We start from the raw sequence: 20,974 nt of genomic DNA, 5'->3' as shown, positions 1-20,974 counted from the left end.
CTTAGCGAACAAAGATGGCCATCAGTGGCTTCACTTCTCGTTACAGGGAGGAAGCAGTTAGTCCATTCTTATATAAGTTTGTGATGTGGACATGGGGTAGTTAGTAGAAGGTGAGGGGAACTGCTGCTTGGAATTACTTGATCCTAACACACTCACAATGAGAGCAAAACATTGCGTGTGTTTTTGTTTTTTAAACATCTGATTATGTTTCAGACAGTAATGGACAATTTCAAGATGCACCCAGGAACTGGTGAGGGACAAGGTTGGAGAACTTGTGGACGTGTGGTCTTTCTGAGCATGACCTACAACAATCCCTGAAGTAGGTGGGATGACAGTTTGCTTGCTTGTCTGAAATTTCCCTAAAAATTGCCCTCGGCCTAGAAATTCCAGGAGAACCCTTCTTATTTTTCTTTCAGCTTTTCCCTTCAGGGGTTGCCACAGCGAATCAGTTGCCTCCATCTAACCTTGTCCTCTGCAACCTCTCACACCAACTACCTTCATGTCCTCTTTAACTACATCCTTAAACCTCCTCTTTGGTCTTTCTCTAGACCTTCTGCCTGGCATTTGGAAACTCAGCATCCTTCTGCCAATATACTCACTATCTCTCCTCTGGACATGTCCAAACCATCTCAGTCTGGCCTCTCTGACTTTATCTCCAAAGCCTCTAACATGTGCTGTCCCTCTGATGTACTCCTTCCTGATTCTATCCATCCTGGTCACTCACAAAGACAACCTCAGCATCTGCCACCTCCAGCTCTGTCTCCAGACCAAACAACATCGCTGGTCTCACCAGTTTTATAAACCTTCCCTTTCATTTTAGCTGAAACTCTTCTATCACACCTGACACTTTTCTCCACCCATTCCAGGCTGCCTGCACACGCTTCTTCACCTCTTTTCCACACTCTCCATTGCTCTGGACTGTTGACCCTAAATACTTCAACTCCTCCACCTTCTTGGTCTCTTCTCCCTGTAACCTCACTAAATTCCAGGAGAACCCTTCAAGAGGGAATAACCAGGTTAAACCTGGCATACTTTCAGTCTGTTGCCACCACCTGGAAAAGTGCCATATGAATAACAGAGAAACATGTCTAGAGTCCAGTACAAACTAAGCAACATACCATGATGGGTCGATAGACGCCTATGCTTCCATCAATAAAATCCATTGTTATTTTTCTGCCATATGGCTCAAAGACCAAAGTAAGGTTAAAAATGCCTTATTTTATCGTCCAATGTAGATTTTATTAGTCGCCAAAGGCACTTAATCAAAAAGACTTGCTTCATGATTGTTACATCACCATTCCTCATGACATCACACTCTCACCGTATTCCTCACTTGTGGGGGCTTGTGTGATGAGCACAGGTACATCATAAAAAGTACGTCATTATTACAAAGCATTATACTTTTACATGATTTTGTGTCTGACCAGGCTATAGCGCATTCTAAAAATGCAACTGAATTTTAGTTTTCAGTGCACTTGCTAAATCTATCTTGAATCAATGATGATTTATTGTAGGTCTGAGTCCAGATGCTCCCTCTCTGCTTTTATGTTTCCAACTGCTTTGCTATATTTTATCTTCATTCTATTCTTTTAATCTTGTAAAGTGTGTAAAGTAAAATGTGTTGTAAAGTACTACTTTATGCAGTATATGTGTGATTTGCCGGTTGGTTATTTAAATTAATTATTATTATTACCTCATTCAACACAATAGTGAAGAGAAATAATAATGCATGTACTGTGTGCCTTTCACAGTGTCCTGAACACGCAGGAGTGGTTTCGTATCAGAGGATGGTGCAGAGAAAGATTAGGAGGAGATAAAGATGTCAGATAGAGGGGGAGAGAAAATGAAGTTTTCCTCTCCTTCAAAATTAGAGGCGTAGGCTCGACAAAGAGTGCGTAGGAGTCTTTTTGTGGCGACTACATTTGCTGCTCCGGCTTTTCTCAACTAAATTCCTCACTGCTTACCTTGCTTGCTTTTTTCAACTAGCACAATAGTCAGCCTCTGTTATCACTATCTTTTAATCGCTGTTTTATCGATTGTTCCACTCTCGTCTCTTCCTCATGTTTACCCTTCAACATTGTTCAGTCAGGAAGGTCAGGGAACAACAATATTTCAAACTCTTATTTGACCTTATTTGAATATTATAATATATGATAATATAATGCCCAAATGCATGATAAAATCTGTCACTCAAAGCTCACCTTCCGGTTGATAACCCTGCAGTGTCTTGAGAGATTATTAGAAACGTTAACTAAAAAAGCATAATGTGTTTAGTCATGTAAAGTTTGACAATTCAAATGAACTATGTTTTCCTTTATTGTTCCTCTTCCCTTTCACGCCACAGCAGTCCCATCAGGTAGCTGTTGATTATTACAGCAAAGGGAGCTGGCAGACTAAAAACAGCACAATGAATACCAAAAAAATATTAGATTCACATTGACTTCAAAGGTTAGCAAGTGCAACAAAGGATTACAACTACAAGTACACCTTATGGGAACAAAATATGATATTCAACTATAGGTAGGCTTATGATCTGCCCATAATACATAATGTGTGTTCCGGTTGCAGGCCATAGGGAGCTGTTATTGTTGACATCAAAGCATAAATCTGCCAGAGGTGATGGCATAGCAAACACCAGAAAACCAGTGTTCCTCATAAATAAAGCAGCAGCATCACTCAGTGAGTTCATATGAAAGGGTGCTCCGTATTTTCAAATTTTATCTCTTTGAACAGAGAGCGGACCTGCAGCTGGACCCATACAGAGGAGCCACGTTTTGGCTTCATGTGCGACACTTGTTTAAACGAGCCTTTCTCTTTCCCCCTTTCAGCTGCAGATGAGCTTCCCAAAAGGGATTCAGACACTGAAACACCTGTTGACTGTAGGTGAGAACATGAGAAGCCCATTTGAAGATATCAACTGGCTGTTTGTAGTCTTATTGTAAGAAGCACTGAAAATGCATCGCAATTAAACTGATGTTTAAGCATTCCCTCATTTACTTTTTATATGAACATGTGAGATGTGTACAAAAAATATTTTCAAAGGTTCAAGTTGTTATTTTTTGTGCTTATATTTTGTACATGTACAGAATGCTTTATAGGTTTTCTTTTAATGTTATCAACTGTAATGCATAGTACTTACCTTATGAGTGTGAATAAAAATAGTTCCTCGGCAATATGATTACAGTATGTGTGACGTCAAATTTAAAATTTCGTATTCGTAAAAAAAAGAAGTAAAAATTGGGAGAGATATGAACTTTTGCACGTGATCACGTGATAGTGTTGTGCTGACCCGTCCAGGTTATTTTGACAAAGCACTAAGTGAATAAGTGAAACAACTGTATATTTGCATATACGTAGTTCACTGTCTACTTTTGTAAAGATGACAAATGGTCCCTCACACATGGTCTCAACGTACATCCAACTACATATAAACAGATTTTAAAATCGCAGTTTAAGGTTATTTTGCTATCTACAGAATAATAAGTGCTTTGAACTAAGATAATCGATATAGTTTTCCATATGTCAATAAAATAAGAGAATTCACCAGTACTGTTTTCCAGGATGAACTTAAATACATCAATGGCTTGAAACATTGTTTATGGTGCGTTCAATGACACACGTATTTGTTCAAAATCCCCTTTTCATAAACGCCTCGTTTCCCTAGAAACGTCGGATTTGTAGCCATTCAGAGAACGTTTTCTCATCAGGTGTTTTACTGTATTAGTTTCATTTTATTCTCCGCCTTAAGTGCGTTATTGCTGGTAATTGGCACCGGTTAGTGTATGCGTCCATATTTCCTACGACCGCAAAGCACTCAGGCGTGTCATAGAAAAGTGAAGTTTGAAGAAGTTTTCCCTGAGAATGTCCTGCTACGATGTACACGCGACATGCACGGGATGGAAAGGGCTGACAAGCGGTGGCCAAAAATGTGAAGCGGGAAGCCGTACAAGACAAAAATATCGACACTGTAGTGCAATATGATGGCGAATTTAAGTGTCCCCTGGGACACTCTTAATGTGACTATCGCCCTGGCTCACCGGGCTGAAGTCATGGAAAATCCATTTCAGGTAAACTTGACTCTATATTGTACATTGGCTATTGTTTAGAAAAGGATCACAATGTCTTGAAGGGTTTTGTGACAAAATTGACTGACATTTGAAATTCCAGGTGGGGAAATAATAGCCCAAAACAAGATAGGCTCCTGCTATAACCATGCTTCAATGTGGATATGATGCTGACATGCACTGATAAATTGACCCTAAACGTATTTTATTGTAAATTATTGCCAATGTGTTCAGCCATGGTTTCATCGGACAGCACAGCATTTTCCTTCATGCTTTTGGGAGACTTATGCTTGTTTTTGCTCAATTTAGTCAGGCTGGGATGTTTTGTCTTTGTGTTCTTGCTTTTATTCTCTCCTCCAAATGATGGGATGAAACAAATTTTGGAATGATTCATCTTGGTCTGAAAAAATTTCAGCAAAAAATAAACAGTTGCCCTTTTAACAGGTGTATAGGCCATTATTTTTTTTAATAGCCACTACCTATAATGGGTGTAAATTGATGATAGTTGTGAACTTGTGAAGTTGTATCATGGATCTAATGACCTCCCTTTCAAATTAGGCTTTTGATAAAGGTGAAAGTAAAGTTTCATTGAACTTTTTTTTCCCCCTAAGCCTCGCCGCAAGCCATATGGACCACTTATGCCCACAAAAGAAATTATGCTCATCTCTCCAAACTGCACAGTTTTGTCTCTAAAGCTTTTTGTGTAATGAGTATTGGGAGCCAGCCAATACAGTGATATATTAATGCTGACCCCTGTCACTATTTTCTAAAGTGAACACGACTACATTATTGTGTAGAAAGCCCTGGACTCCATGACTCACTGTCCTAATACAGAAAGTTTGTATATGATAAAGCCTGTAACAGTTGGTGCATGTATGTCATTGTTTTGTCAGTCCTCTGTCCTCCCACTCTAATGTTCACATTCTCCTCATGCTCGTCTTCTCCTTTAATTGTGTGCTCCTCTGTCTCGTCTTGTGTGTGACATTTTGGGGTGGCAGAGAGGAGAGAGTAACAGAGGAGGCAAGAGAGGCACAAATAGTGAGTAATGACTCGCGGGTGGGCGTCAGAGAATGGATCTACTGTAAGAATCCTGAAGAGCTGGATAATGGTCCCAGCCTCCTTTGTCCCAAGCTACCCACAATGCCAGCGAACATCATAACAATATCATTCTGTCTCACACTTCAGCTGGCTTCAGTCGTTCTAATGCTTTGACAGTCACGTGTATGAAAATACAGTAAGTGCGGCACACCACAGCCAGGTTTGATAAGTCAAGCCGCATTAATATATCCGTAAAATCAGGTTAATGGTGATTAGTATGTATTGCTGTTCAGTGCTTTACTGCACAGCAGATGACGTATTCCTGCAGGGCGTCAACAAAAATGTCCAACCATCCACAAACTCAAACACACTTAACAAGAATCAAACTACAGAGTCAAAAAGAACAATTGCATGTTTTTCAGAGTTAAGACTTCTAAAAAAAATTAACACTAAAGAGATTTGTCTAAACAATACGTGATATAGGAAAAACAGACGAAACAAGGCACAGGACAATAATTACAAATTAAAAGCAGTTCTAAAAACAGTATGCATTTTCGTCGATTAATAAAGACGAGACGAAAATCTATGGACATTTTAGTTGATGAACAAAAACGAGACGAAAAATGATATGATTTTGTAAAACCTTTTCTCTGCTAATTTGTCACTGTGACACTGTCATGTGAAAAGTAAATTATCATCATAATGTAACATTAATCCAACGGCTATAACGTTCCAACAATAAAGTGAATCCGACCGCTAACTAATGCTGGCTAACTTACTAGCTCATAGCATGGAGCCATAGTAGACACTTGTTGCTATACTGTAATCGTGTGTGAAGTTGTTTTTCATCAAAAAGATGAGAGAAATGTTTTATGTGAAATAGTTTTAGATCTGAAATGTTCAACATTATCTGCTGCCAAAAAATATACAGGGGTAAAATGATTGTCATGACTAAAACGTTGACAGTTTTTGTTGACGAAAACTAGATGAATAAAATAATGTTTTCTTGGACTAAAATAAAGACTATATGCTTGATCTATAGTCGACTAACAATGGACTAAATACAAAAAGGATGAGGTTGACTAACTATGAAAGAACTAACAAACGTGATTGAAACTGGACTAAAACTGAGACTAAATTTAAAAAAAATGGCTGATAAATATTAACACTAGTCCTTTACATCATATTATACTCCATAGATCAAGGCTGGAGTCCTGCAGGTTTTGGATGTTTCCCTTCTCCAACACAGCTGATATATGATCAGCTCATCAGCAAGCTCTGCATAAACTTGGTAACCATCCTGTTGATTGGAATTAGCTGCGTTGCAGCAGGGAAACCTCCAAAACCTGCAGGACGCCAGCCCTCGAGGACCGAGTTTGTCCAACACTGCACATAGATGCACACCATTTAGTAGAAATCAGCCCTGCAATCTCATTATCCGTCCGCCCATCTGCGTTCTACCTCCTCCTTCTCCCAAATCCTGTTATACCACTGATACACTGTGATCATCAAACATATTCCCACTTTCAGACAAAGCCATTCACACACTTAAGTCGTAATCCTGTTTACTTGTGGCGTGGTCTCATGTCTTTCATAAGTCAACAAACGCATGAAGTAAGTTCTGAGTAGAGGTGAATGCGGAGCATATGGTGAAGAAGGAAATAAAAAAGAGAGAATAATCGGGCTAACGTAGTATTGTTATTGGATAATCAATTTTTTGTATGCCGCTGTTCCATGTCCATGCTTCCTGTCTGTTTATTCCATATGGGAGCAGAGATTTTGATATTCCCAAAGTCTCAACTGTCAAGTGAGGCACAAATGCAAACACTCGTGCTTTTGAACAGAACCTTCACGGCTGTGTGCAACTTTGGTAATAGTGACAGCTGGAAGGAAGACTTGCAGTATTGTGGGAGTTGCTGTGTGAGTAGTGGAGCGTCACCTCATCTCCTGGCTGTTTACTCTTTGCCTCCACAGGCATATCTCCTAGGAATCATCATCTCTATATGTGGGAACGTCCTCATCAGCATTTCCCTCAACATACAGGTAGGATGCTCTGCTCGAATCCAATTTATTTTCACACTTTGGTGCAAATCTCCTGTTCCACCAATTTATGAAGCAAATGTGTGACCTACTGATATGTTTATAAATGCTAGGGAAGGTACTTAAAGGGACAGTGTGTCGTATTTAGTGCCATCTCGTGAATTTATAATTCATTCATTTTAAAATCCCACTATTAATTTCAGTAATATGCAAAAAAAACTAGTTAATATGCAAAAAAAAAACTAGTGCTGTCAAAGTTAAAGCGTTAACTGATTAATTAATCACAAAAAAAATTCGCATTATTCATAAATTAACGCAGATTAATGGCACTATTAATTTTGACCATAGATTATCCTTTAGCATGACAGCGGATGGCTACGTTGAAGGTAGCACAGGTTGTTTGAGCAATAAACATAATTACATGCATTAAAGTAAAGCATTTAATAAATGTTTGTGTATCACATTTAGAATATTTGTTTATGTCAAAATATTGGGGTAATTTTTTTCCATTTTAAATTATGCAAGTGATTAACTGATTAGAAAAAGAGGAGCATGTGCAGTGGATCAAAAAAAGACGTCCTCATAACATTAAATGTCAAAAGAATGAACACATAACCAGTGCTCTTCAAATTTGGCGGGGGGAAAAAAGAAGCCTTTTTTAATTAAGCGAGTAATCGTGATTAATCTAAATTCTAGGATGTGTTAAAAATCTGATAAAAATTTTTAATCATTTGACAGCTCTAAAAAAACATAATATTGTTTCACGTCAGCATAATTTTTTTAAATATAAATGTCTGTCCAGTAATTGCTCATTTTTATTACATGGGTCACGCCTCACCTTACAGGGGGCTGACATGTTTCGCCGCCATCTTTCTGCTATGGCTACCTGAAGGAGAAGAACTTTGCGGTCGTAGTTAAGCTTTTGGTTGTGCTTGCAGCTAGTGTCGGACCCAATGAGTCGACTTCCACAGCTGGGGCTTGCAGGTGGTCATCGCTGAGTCCCGGGATTGGGGCTCCCGCCGCTTGTCTACCTCTATTTTGCGCTTGCTAGCTGCTCGTTAGCCACTCCAGCTAGTTCTTGCTAGTCACTCTTGCTCGATGCTCCCGCTTGCACACTCCAAATAATTTTGGTTTAACACTGTCATAGGTAGACGTAGCAATCTCTTGTTTGTGTTTGCTATTTACTGGACAAAGTATTTTATTTATTGTCTATTAGGGGAAATTAATTCAAATAATTAGAATTTATCTGACCCAACAAATATGTACTGAAAGTTGGCTCACGGGCTGTAAAAATTTAAAGTAACTGTTTTTTGTTTTGTTTTTTTAGATAAACGCACAAAAAGGGACTGTGAAAGCATGTATGTTCAAATTACTATCAATATTACAACTTTAGTTTAAAATCTATTCTTTTGGCATTGTCTCACTGCTGTTGTTTACCCAAGTCTTCTTAAATGGCTAAAATGCATGCCTTGTCAGTTATCATCTTCCCAAAATAAAGGTCAGATGGATGAAAAGTGACTTGAAAAGAACCCTTTCCAACAGTTGCGACTGAGGTTGAGACATATTCCGGCCTCAATTAAATGCGCAAATGCAGCCGAGCATTGTTTCGGAGTTTGTTTGTGAAGGTGTGTGTCCTTAATCGACTTGAAGAGCTTCTCAGCTCATTGACTTGCTTAATTGGTGTCACGCCGCCTCTCTGATTAAATGCTAATCAGCTGAACGTTTTATGTTTATATTAAAACGAGCACAACAACCCTTATTATGGCATATTACTGAGAATGTACAGTATGATTTCTTGCCAACAGTGCAATGCGCAAGTGTGTTGTATGCATTTACTGTGTTGATCTGGAGCTGCCACAAACTCCTCTTCCCTCTCTCTACTAACAGAAATATGCCCACGTTTGTCTGGCCCAGCGAGGCTCCAAGCCTTACTACACCTCTGTGCTGTGGTGGTGCGGTCTGCTTCTCATGGGTGTTGGTGAACTGGGGAATTTTGCTGCCTACGGCTTTGCCCCGGCATCCCTCATAGCGCCACTGGGCTGCGTAGCTGTCATAGGTAAGTTGTGACCTTCTTCCCCACGCATTTTCCAGGTGGTGTTTTTTTTTCACAGGCCACTATTGACATGAAACATAAAACATTACAGATCAGTTTTGATGATAGTGTGATTTTTATTTGGTAACGCCACATTCGTCTTTGTGTGGGGACCTTCACCTGCACTGATAATGCTGTTTGAAAGAAACATGTGAACATGTAAATTGGTGCCACATCTTTGATAACAAGTGACAATGTAGCTACGCAAATGATGACCTTGGGCCACTCGTGGCTGCTTTGAAATGTGAGCCGGCTCATTTCACAGTACTCGCAGGGATTTTCTTCTCCGGTTGTTGACGCTTGCGCTTCTATTAGGATAAATGTCACAGAAAAGACACACACACAAAAAATCAAAACAAGGATGGTTAATCCTTTGATGCGTTTTTAGCTTCATCTCCATGCTCTCATTCGTTCATTACTGTACTGCTTATGCTCTTTTTGTTAGATGCAACCTGCATTCTATTACCTTCTACTTGTAAAGTTGAATCTAGCTGCAACTTGGTTTATTTCCATATTGTATGACCTTCGGCACTTTTAACTTTTTAACTCATTCACTGCCGTTGACGGCTATAGACGTCAAAAATTCATCTGAACTATTCATATCAGTTCAAAACTTTTTTTCCACTTTTGTTAAAAAGAGTATGAAAACCTAGAAAAAAAAATATAGTACATTTAGAACAGATATAACATTTTTAATTAATCGTGAGTTGACTATTGAAGTCATCTGATTAATTACAATTTAACATTTTAATCGCCTGATGCCCCTAATTTTTAATAATCTTTTCTTAAATTAAAAAAAAAGATTATTAAAAAAATGTCTCGGTTTTCATACTCTTGCTAACAAAAGTAGGGAAAAAAAAGTTAAACTAATAGAAATAGTTCAAATGAATTTTTGCCGTTTATAGGCGTCAATGGCAGTGAATGAGTTAACCTACCGATACCAGGTATCGATATTGGGCCTTTATTTCAAGGTATTAATACTTGGAGATGGCTAGATATTAGAAACCAGAAGAACAGAAAATTGTCATTAAGCTCATTCAATCTTATGGAAAATATATATATAGGATATATATGACTTTATTTAAAATTAACTTTCATTGGGGTTTTTTTTTTGGGGGGGGGGGGATTTTAGTCCTCAAAAGTACTAGTCGAATCGGTTCTTGGTAGGGATGCACCAAAATGAATTTTTTTGGCTGAAACCGAAAACCGAAGATGAAAAATGCTTGGCCGAAAACCGAAACGCCGAACAAAAATTATGCAATTTTTTTTATTATCATTGCATTTATTCTAATTAATTAAAATTATAGTATAATTATAAAATATTTAGGCCTGTTTAGCACGGGCATTTTAACAAAGCACAATATACATTGAAATGCGTCCACACCACAGACATCAGAGACATGTTGGCGAATGGTACATTAAACACCAAACGCGGGGTGAGCAACTGAGCATTTTCTGACAATTGCACTTTATAGTCAATGTACAGTACTTCTCACCTGCGGGCACGGATGCGTGCGGTGCGGATGACGTATTTGGAGCGGGACACAGTGCGGCGCAGTAAAATCGTCACATTCACATATTCGCCAACGTTTAAAAATAAATACATTTCCTAGCACCAGCCAATCGGTTTTGGGAACGGACTGCAAAGTCACACACAGCGTCCTGTACAGATCTGTAGTCACCCGGAGATAGTGGTAAGTGTTTACTTGTTTAAAACTGTTGATAGCAATAGTGCTAACATTAGCTCAAGTATTTAGCACGGCCACCAGAATGCAAGTGAAAAAGTGGAAGCGCTCGAGGGACTCTCAACAAAGAAAAAAAGGAAGGTGCTGCAGGAGAAAGAGTGGCTCACCTGCAGTACTCGGCAACGCTGTCTTTTTTCGACATTGTTTATCAAGCGACCCTCTCCTTCTCCAGTGTATGAATGAAGCTCACTCCCGTGTTTGGTGTTTAATTCAAACAGACACTTGCTTGCAGCATTTTTTTATTTATTTTTTTGCTTGCTTCGCCACAACATCCTCTTTCGGCCATATTCTTTCGGCTTGAATTTTATTTCGTCCAAATGCCGCAAATGCACATTTTTGCCAAAATTTCCGGTGGCCGAATATTCGGTGCATCACTAGTTCTTGGTGTTAGCGACTACTTGGGATTTGACTACTCGTACTGGTTGGTATCTGTCTGGGAAAAAAAAGTGGTATCTAACATCCCTAATTCAAATACTTTCTTAATGCGGAGGGGATTTTGCAAGATTCCTTGCCTGATACCAGACACCCATCATAAATCATTCGTATTATAAAACCGTGTGATTGCAACAAAATTGTAGTTGCAGGTGATGTTCTGGACTCATTTCCATTTCTACATTATTGTTTCCATCCTCAATTCTTCTCCACTTCCACACTTGCTCATTTGACAGTGTCTGCAGTGTGAACTAAGCTGTTATGAACTAAGCCTGACTCACAATCCAATCAAAACAAAGCATGTCTGCTCGTTGCAGCTGACAGCTGCTCTGTGCACACATTCCAAACACACGTTAAACATTAAACAGTTTCTTTTTGTTTTGTTTTTTTTCACCTCGCGCAACTGCTCATTCACCACAACGGAGGTGACGGCTGCTCATGATTATTAATGATACCAATTACCCAAATGCTTCAAACAGTTTTCCTATAGCAATGTGTGCTTTGAATAATGCATTACTGTAAGTAAAATGATATCACTACGAAATCACGGGTGTCAACGATTGCTGTGCCCATTTCCGTTTTAGTGTCATTTTTCTTGGAAGGCCTATTGACTGTCTGGCACTCTAGAGTGGATATAATATGCAGGTTAATTGAGTTTTGAAAGAGCAGCTCAGCACTTTGATACTGCCAAAGGAGCACCTTACTCACCGAGTCTACTGTGTTGACACCCAGGTCGTGTGGAGGTTTATACTTGGCTAGCTAACACACACCTACCCTATAGTGTTGGATGTAATTGAAGGATTGGCTTGGGAGTGGGGGCACCGCAGGAGTCCTTGGCTGAGTAAACATGAGGAAGTATAGTGCTGAAAGTGGGTGATGGATAAAAGACGTGTGTGAGAGGGGGCTAAGGAAAAGAATAAGCTCTGAAAAATGTTCTAACAAGGGGGAGTGAGAGCATTGATGAGGCTGTTATAAGATGACACTCTAATCCCAGTTACTGCTGTTCCTTTTCCTCTGAGACCCCTTGTCACAATTAAGTATGACAGCATCCTTCCAAATATTGTTGTGCGGAGCCACGTTTCACCTTGACATAGATGTTAATACATCACTTGGAGGAATGAGGCTGGCATGCGCTCCTGAAGGTCACTTTACACGGCAGTGATTTATAATATCACAGTAACACAAATCTAATTATAGTTAACCCAATTTGGGGAAAAAAATAATAAAGATGTGATTCAATTGTAGACTTTAAGATTATTAAGATAGGGTTAGTGTTAGCTAGCTAAGCTAATTAAGATGTATCGCAAAAAGATGGCATTTTTTTTTTACCTCTGAGCGCCTGCATTTCTGGGTGACTCAAAAATATTTGGACACTACACAGTCTTTGAAGGTGACAAATGTTAATTCTGTCCCTTTGGAATGCTACGCGTGAATGCTATCGTGTTTTAACACCCGCAAGTTACTGGGAGCTAGCTGGCGACTCATAAACTGAGCAATATGTCCGTGGATTCAGAGCCAAGTGCCATAAACGGCTGCATAGATATATAAATATATAATATAAACTAATTAAATTATACAAAATCCCACGAAATGTGATACTTGCGTGTCACTGGCTAGCACACATACAAAAAATGCATTTTTTCCCACTACACCCCTTCCGATCGACTTGGGAGCAGTCTGCAGTTGCGGTAAAAACTCGGTGCATCTGCCTCGGACATTTTCATGAATTTATTAAAATCCAGTGAATGCCTGGACAGGATGTAAAAAAAAAAAAGTGAACATCAGGACGTTTGGTCACTCTATACATTGCCAACAAATGACTGGCAGTCCTGGATGTAAAAAATGTCCAAATACTACTGGATCTAACTTTAGCATATAGTGGCTAGTAGCATTGTTTACTTAAGATGAGCAATATGGTAGCATACAGTGGCGTATTTAGCCCATTTGTGTGTGTGTGTGTGTGGGGGGTTGCTCAAGTGAACAATAGCACCCCCCAATTTTTTTTCGAGTTCATATATATATACTTTTTTTTCTCTTTTTTTTTTTTAACTGTGTGGTACCTTGATTGAATACACAATGTATGATGTGCATTCTCCTTCAGTGAGGCTTTTCCAGGAAAAACTAAGGGGTTGTGTAGAGGAGATGTACTAATCTGATGCATGCTCAGTGTACACACGCACACACACACACAAATCTCCCACCACAGGACTGTTTACCTCCGAGGTTGGTGTTGTCACATTTCGCTTTTTATCAAGCTGTGTGAATCTCAATTTATTTGGTGTTGCTATGGTGACTTGGTAAAAGCCAGCTGCTCCCAGAGGCACAGACATCTTTCTTAATGTGTGTGTAATGTTTGCCCTGAATGCTCACTATATGAAATATTTAACCACAGACTGTTTAAGAGAGTGTTTTGTATCCTCTAAATAGCCACTAATGTCCTTTTACAGGATTGTGCACATACGAGCCTTGTTTCCCGCTCCAGACAATTCCAACATTTCAGTAGTTTGAGACATTACTGCTTTAACTCGTGTTTTGTGTGTTAAAAGTGTTTGGTTTCATTTTCAGTGCCAGACAAATCACCTCTAGTGGTGACATTCAAGATAAACTGCTATTGCTTGGCAATCAATGTGTGAAGAAATTGTGTGTCATGTTTATCACCACATTGAATCACACATATGCGTGTGCCTCATATTGATCTGTTTATTTACTGTTATTGATTCAACTTTAAAGGTGACAGTCTGCCCGGCTGTCTTTTGCTTTGTGTTTGTCATTATTTTCAATTACAGTACATTGTACCACCAGGACTGAGTTAAAAGTGATTTACTCACCAGGGTGATGACATTTAGAAAAAACCCAGCATGACACTTTTCTGCCGCTAACGGATTCATCTGTCTGTGTGTTTTCCTCTTATTTTTGTTTTGACTGCCCCATGCAGTTTGTGTGGCCATCCATCTGTGTGCGTCCTTATTGACGCATGTCTGTGGTCCTGCATCACAATCCATCTCTGCCACACGGCAACACCGTAATGGGTACCCGTCAGTCCCGGTTCGCTGCATATCTCGGGGCAACACGACGACGATTTGTGAGGCTTGCCATGAAAAAAAACATTGTTTTTCAATATCACATCTCTTGACAGACACTGATATTGATGAATGAGTTCATTAAACATGCTGCATGGAATATCATGTTGGTGTTCTTATCAAGTCTTAATGAACTCCATCCGTCTCGGCATTCTGACAGCATTTACAGGCAACTCAAACTATCAGTTTACGATGTACAGTTTTCATCCTTTGGGCTCGAAAATTCATCTATCTGCTAATTGAAGCTTATTGCTGTCATCCTTCCTCATCCATCCAAACATTGTTTGTATTTATATTCTGTCAAGTTTAAACTATGATCCTTTCCCTAAGTCAATCCCAAAGTTGCTAAATATTTTACAAGCATAGACTGTCATCAAAAAATGTTGATATTTATCCTTTTTTTTTGTGTGTATACTTTGCGATTTTGAAGGACAATCAGTGACTCAGCATGTGAAACGGCTGCATTAGAGCTTAGTGTCTAATGCGGCTAACAAAGAATCAGATGCTGTTAAACTAATAGGAACAAAATGTTATTTGTCTTTCTAGCAAGTGCTATCATCTCTGTGATTTTCCTCAAGGAGACCGTGCGCGTCTCTGACGTTGTCGGTAAGCAAACACTCAAGGAACAATAACAGAACATGAATCTGCTGGCAGATTGTTAGATGAGTGAAGAAATCACTTTATTAAGTTCAATTTGTCAGAATGAAGAAACTTGGAGATTTACAAGTGCTTTTGTATCTGGATTTTATTTGTTATTGAATTTTGATGCAATCACTGCATATTCCTTATTTCGTTGGGGGTAGGGTTTTAGCCAATGAATAAGTTGTCAGCTTGCCTCTTGTCTTCTCTTTAGGTGGCACACTGGCGATAACAGGAACCTACGTCTTGGTGACCTTTGCCCCCCACACATCCACTGAAATTACAGCCCATCTGGTCCAGTTCTATATCATGAGCTGGCACTTCCTGCTGTACCTTGTATGTACTGCAACCCTTTCCAAACATGCCGTTTTATACAATTATGTAAGAATTTTTATGAGGAGTTCTAGTTCTTTTTGACAACCAATCACAGCTCAGCTTCAGTAAACAGGTGAGCTGTGATTGGTCGTTGCCTGAGCCCTGAGCAACTGTGATGTCATCGTCAGTCAACAGCAAGTTGCAAAATGGCCGCCCCCTGAGATGGATAAAAAAAACAGCTGGATTCTGCTTCATAATTCATATTTCACAAAAGTAATATTAATCAGAATGTCATGTTTAGACTAGTGAGGTCACATATAACATATTATTGTCAAGAAATGTTTAAGGTTGACTTCCACTTTTAACTCATTCACTCCCAGCTATTTTCACTGGAATAATCCTGTTCGCTCCCGGCTGTTTTACTGGATTTTGAATGATTTTGCAAGGCCCACAGAATATTGTGTTCTATTGCTATAAAAACTAAAACCTACCAAAACCTACCAAAAGAAAGATTAGAGTCTCTTCATTCATCAGGGTAAAAAGTATATTTCTGTGTTTCCATTTCACAGCAATTAACATTAGAATATAGCTATGTTTCATCATTATTTACTAATCCGTATAGAACTGTGAGTAAATTAGATTTTTTCAACATGGCCCTGGTTGATCTATTTTTGCTCTGCTGCCACCTTCTGGCCGTTTTTGTAATAACTACCATTTTCTAAACCGTTCTCTGCAGTTGAGAGGCTGCATCCAAGCCTTCTGTATGGTCTTGGGGGGGAAACCGTTTGAATACGTCTTTGGAACACTTAAAACATTTGAAATAAAACATTTATACGTTTTTGGGAGCTAATGAGTTAAATTGAACATGCTACATAAGAAAAAAAAAACAAGATTGAGATTCTAACCTGGTATTACTGGCATATTTATACAGTAGTCTCCTTTTCTCTCTGCCTTACTAAAAGGTACACTAAAGGATTAAAAAAAAAAAAAAAAACACTAGTCTGATACGTGGTGATCAACACGTCCATTACCTGCGACCCTAAAGACAAGGACAAGCGGTAGAAAATAGATGGATGCATGCAAGGCCATTCACACACAGTGGTCTTTCTAGTTTAACCTTAAGCATGGATGTTGTAAACATACTGTTAGCTGTTACCATAGGGATGAATGCGCTTTTGACAAAAGCTACTATCTATCTCATGCTGGAACACGCACCAATAAATTCAACCCTCCCAAATCTCCATTTATATTCCAAATTCCCCCTTTATGCCTGCGAGAGAATCTATTACATGCACATATAGTTCTTCGAGCCAGGCCAAGAATAAGATCAGAACAGCTAGCAGCTCTCCGAGTAATTCAGTCAGTGCTGAGTGTGTGTGCTCTGAGTAGCAATAGCAGCATTTCTCAACCATGTTATTCGAATTCACATCCGTCACTTAGATCTGGTTAACTGGTGCAAGAAATGTGCAAGAGAAATGCTTCAGAAATTAGATTACTAATCACAATGGCAGACTAGAACCGCATTGATAAAATCATGTAATGAATACAGACACACACACACATATTACCCAAAGGCAGAGGGGTGGTTTGGATTGATTTAAAGGTCAGGCTGCCCTTTTTGCACACCCTACTTTTGTATTCCCCTCTTATTCTTCATCTTTCACCACCTTGCTGTGTTTGTTGGAGGTCCTTGAACAGCTGAAAGCTATTGGCCTCGCAAGGACACAGCTCTTCTCATTTAAAACACTGCAATTTATTTCATTTTTTCCCCCTCCGCCACGGTCATTTGTTTCAATTAAAGAGTGCCGCTCTTTGTCTGCAAAGAGCACTTTGTCATAGAGATAAGGGGGTCAGGGAAAGATGGAGAGCAAATGGAAGTTTCATTTTCTGTGAGAAGTTTGAGAAAATGGGCTCTGCATAAATGAATCCCTATCACTCTCCTTTCCCAATAGATGATAGAGGTCGTCGCCTTTTGCGTCCTTCTCTTTCTGTACAAGAAGAAGAATATGAAGCACATCGTCGTCGTGATGCTGCTGGTGGCACTGCTTGGTATGGACAAGTGCACGCTGCTTGATTGAGGGCGTACGGGTCAGGAATTTAACCAATTTGGGTCTTGCGTTGCCTGGTTACCAAAATGGATCTGCTCTCGCTCATCATTTACGCAATTTGTTAATTAACACCAAACAGATCAATTATTTTTAATACTTAAAAACGTGAGGCTCATATTACAGTAGGCTACTTCATAATAGTAATGTGTTCCTTGTATTTTTGCAGCCTCTCTTACAGTCATCTCAGTGAAGGCTGTGTCGGGAATGATCACAGAGACGATAAAAGGTCATCTGCAGCTCATCTATCCCATCTTCTACGTTATGCTCGTCATCCTGGTCGTCTCATGTGCCTTTCAGATCAAGTCAGTTCTACTTTTCTTTTTGAGCTTTACAGTCTCTATAACTGTTCTCTTGGACAGAACGACTTTGATAAATCCCCCATAACAATTATGTCAGTCCACCTATACTTCTATCCAGTATAATTGTTGGGCTCATTCACAGGTTTCTCAACCAGGCAATGAAAATGTTTGATGCCACAGAGGTGGTTCCAATCAACTTTGTGTTTTTCACTGCAAGTGCCATTGTTGCAGGTATGTTCGTCACCAGAGAATCACTCTGCAGCTCATTGCGATTCTAGGGCCAGTTTTGTACATTTTAAGACAATTTTATTCTCACATTTATGAAAGAGAAGCATAACACTTTTTGGTCATGGGCAACCAATCAGTTATCTTGTCAGTAGCACCTTGGCTTTAACATTTACACATGCATGGGACATACAGCTAGCTAGCTAATTTCTCATGTACAGCTAGCTAGCTAGCTAGCTAGCTTCTCAGTGGCGCTGTCTGATCGCCTGCCACATTCCCTAGATAGAAAAAAAACATCAGCTATCTCCTACCTAACAGCATAAACAGTGAGCAACAATGATGATTGGGAATAATGAGAGTGTTTGTTGAGTGTAGCTTGGGGGAGCGCGGGGTAGCACGATATGGAAAGATGGGATGAAAAAATATTTCACAGGGGGTACATTACTGAAAAAGGTTGAGAAATATTGATGTAGAAGATGAATGGATGGATAAATTATCAACATATTTTATGAGCAATGCACCAAATTAATATAGATCTTGGAGAAAAGTAATTCCAATTTATGCACTAAGATTAAGAACTAACTGGAGGTTTAGTTATGCACGTGTTAATTCTGTCATGCTGTGCACAAATAAGAGCAGTAGTAAAAATATTTAAAGGATGAATATTACTAATCAGCAAAATATTAGTGATGAAAGCGAGAATCATTTTTACTGGAACAGAGCATAGTGGTAGAATTTGTATTATTTTTCATTGTTGAGCATTACACAAACTAGCTGCAAGATAGAAAAAAGAAAAAAATACTACAATCAAATGAGAAGGTACACTTGCACCTAATGATAAATATTTACTGATAGGAAATTTTGCTGTGTACTCTTTGGCCACCTTCAACTTTACCCTTTTTTTTCTTCTTGGAGTTGATGTGGAATATCTTGTTTTACAGGGATAATCTTTTACCAGGAATTTGAAGGCTTGGCGTTACTGAATATTTTCATGTTCCTTTTTGGGTGAGTATTCAAAGAATTGAGCTTGTGATTTCAACTGTTGCGCAGAGTAAACGTTTCTACATTTTTTATTTGGTAGATGTCTGCTATCGTTCCTAGGAGTTTTCCTGATAGCCAGAAACAGACCAAAATTAAAGAAACAAGATGGCAACTTTATACCAATGGATATGGTCCCTGGTAAGCTATCATGCATTTAAAGGGGAAGTCAACCATAAACATTCTTGACAATAATATGTTATATGTGACCTCACTAAACATGACATTCAGATTTTTGGAATATGAGTTATGCATCAAAATCCAGCCATATTTTATCAATATCGCAAGGCAGCCATTTTGCCACTTGCTGTTAACTGAAGATGACATCACTGTGTTGCTCAGGCAATGACCAATCACAGCTAACCTGTTTTCTAAAGCTGAGCTGTGATTGGTTGTTACCTGAGCATCTGTGATGTTGACAGCAAGTGGCAAAATGGCCGCCTTGCGATATTGATAAAAACTGCTGGATTTTGCTGCATAACTCATATTCCACTAACACAATATTAACCAGAATACCATATTTAGACTAGTGGGGCTGCATAGAACATATTGTCAAGAAATTTTGGGAGGCGGGGTTGACAAAAAACTGACATATCTTGACTTGTATTAGACAATATGACGCAATCACTAGTAGAAAAAGTGAGCCACAATTTCTATGATGGCTGAGTGCAGCAGATCTGGCATGTACATCGAAAGAGCTCTCCTGTTTGTGTTCGCAGGAAAGAGCCGCACAGACAGAGTGCAGCCTGAAGCCAAAACGCAATCATATGGATCGCTGGCAGCCAAGTTCATGTGTAACAGAGGTGACCAAATAGAAGAGTCTTAAGACCCATCCCATGTGTTCAGACTGAGGACGTGAGTGAAGTTGTGAAGACGTGCCTCATGCTGGGCCAAACGAGAATAGGCAGCACATTTGAAGACCGTCTCTGGACTACGTTGATCTGCAGACAAGAAAAATAGTCCACTGCTCACATGTGATGTGGAGCTATTAACTCCCAAAAGTGGAAGTTGATATCAACTTGTCCAGATCTGAAACAAAAGGGTTCAGCAGTGTGTGATGGTTTGTAAATTAAAGCAAATGTGGTCTGTGTTTGACGCATGTGTTTTGGTTACTGTCCGTGGTTTGGGTTGACTAACCACTCTAATGAAACCTTGTGCCATATGTAAGACATACCATGCACTTCACCTCAAATAAACCTCAAACCACATAAAGACCTGAATCTAAAGTTAAGGGTTGCTAAGCAACCAAACCCTTGCTTCCCTCTTACCACCCACACATTATGGGATGTGTATACAAGATTTGATGTTTAAGTGGGAGTCTGCCTTCTCTCACATTGCCTGTGTTGTGTCACATACAGTAGTTTGTGGTAAGTTTTTGTTCCCACGGGTGAATGCCAACAATGTAGGCTAATTTGTTGAAAGACTGTAATGGAATGTAATTAATTACTCGGGCACTGGTTTATGGTGCAACAGGATTGTATTTTTAGAAAAATATAACATGGATGAAGTGATGGTACTTTTTTTGTTCACTGTTGTGACCAAATCACCCGTCAACATGTAATTGAGGCATTAACTCACTAAGACCAAGCTTTCTGAAACCAGATTTCTCCATTGTACTCAAGACATTCAAGACATCCTGAGATCATAACCAAGCTTCCCCTTACTGACAAGCCACAAAGCTGAATAACTGGAACTTTCTGGCAAGTCACATCAGCTCTATGTTTACAGTTGCAAAAAAAGAAGCATACAAAGGATAAGATCGTCGCATCTCCTGCAAAACATCATGAAGGCTCCGTTATGTCTTGTGGCTGTTTTGCTACAACAAATCTCAACAGTAAGGTATTCGAACCAGTGTCAAA

The 20,974-nt window shown here is 39.3% G+C and overlaps 1 protein-coding gene across 2 annotated transcripts; it reads left to right on the top strand.

Annotated features, from left to right (window-relative positions):
* The first annotated feature begins 3,840 nt into the window (after positions 1-3,840).
* On the top strand, positions 3,841-20,210 carry nipal2 (NIPA like domain containing 2). Of its 2 annotated transcripts, none has more exons than XM_077576003.1 (11): positions 3,841-4,067; positions 7,077-7,145; positions 9,030-9,198; positions 15,038-15,097; positions 15,345-15,466; positions 17,398-17,494; positions 17,720-17,855; positions 17,995-18,083; positions 19,019-19,082; positions 19,179-19,256; positions 19,835-20,210. In XM_077576003.1, the coding sequence occupies exons 1-11, from the start codon at positions 3,978-3,980 to the stop codon at positions 19,863-19,865; spliced, it is 1,005 nt and encodes a 334-aa protein (XP_077432129.1). In that variant the 5' UTR covers positions 3,841-3,977; the 3' UTR covers positions 19,866-20,210. The 2 variants fall into 2 exon arrangements, with proteins under 2 accessions (XP_077432129.1, XP_077432128.1); XM_077576002.1 differs by having other exon boundaries at positions 19,159-19,256.
* The last annotated feature ends 764 nt before the right edge of the window (positions 20,211-20,974 follow it).

This window comes from Vanacampus margaritifer, chromosome 9, assembly GCF_051991255.1.
Source record: "Vanacampus margaritifer isolate UIUO_Vmar chromosome 9, RoL_Vmar_1.0, whole genome shotgun sequence".
NCBI lineage: Eukaryota > Metazoa > Chordata > Actinopteri > Syngnathiformes > Syngnathidae > Vanacampus > Vanacampus margaritifer.
This window is presented reverse-complemented; position numbering and strand designations above follow the sequence as displayed.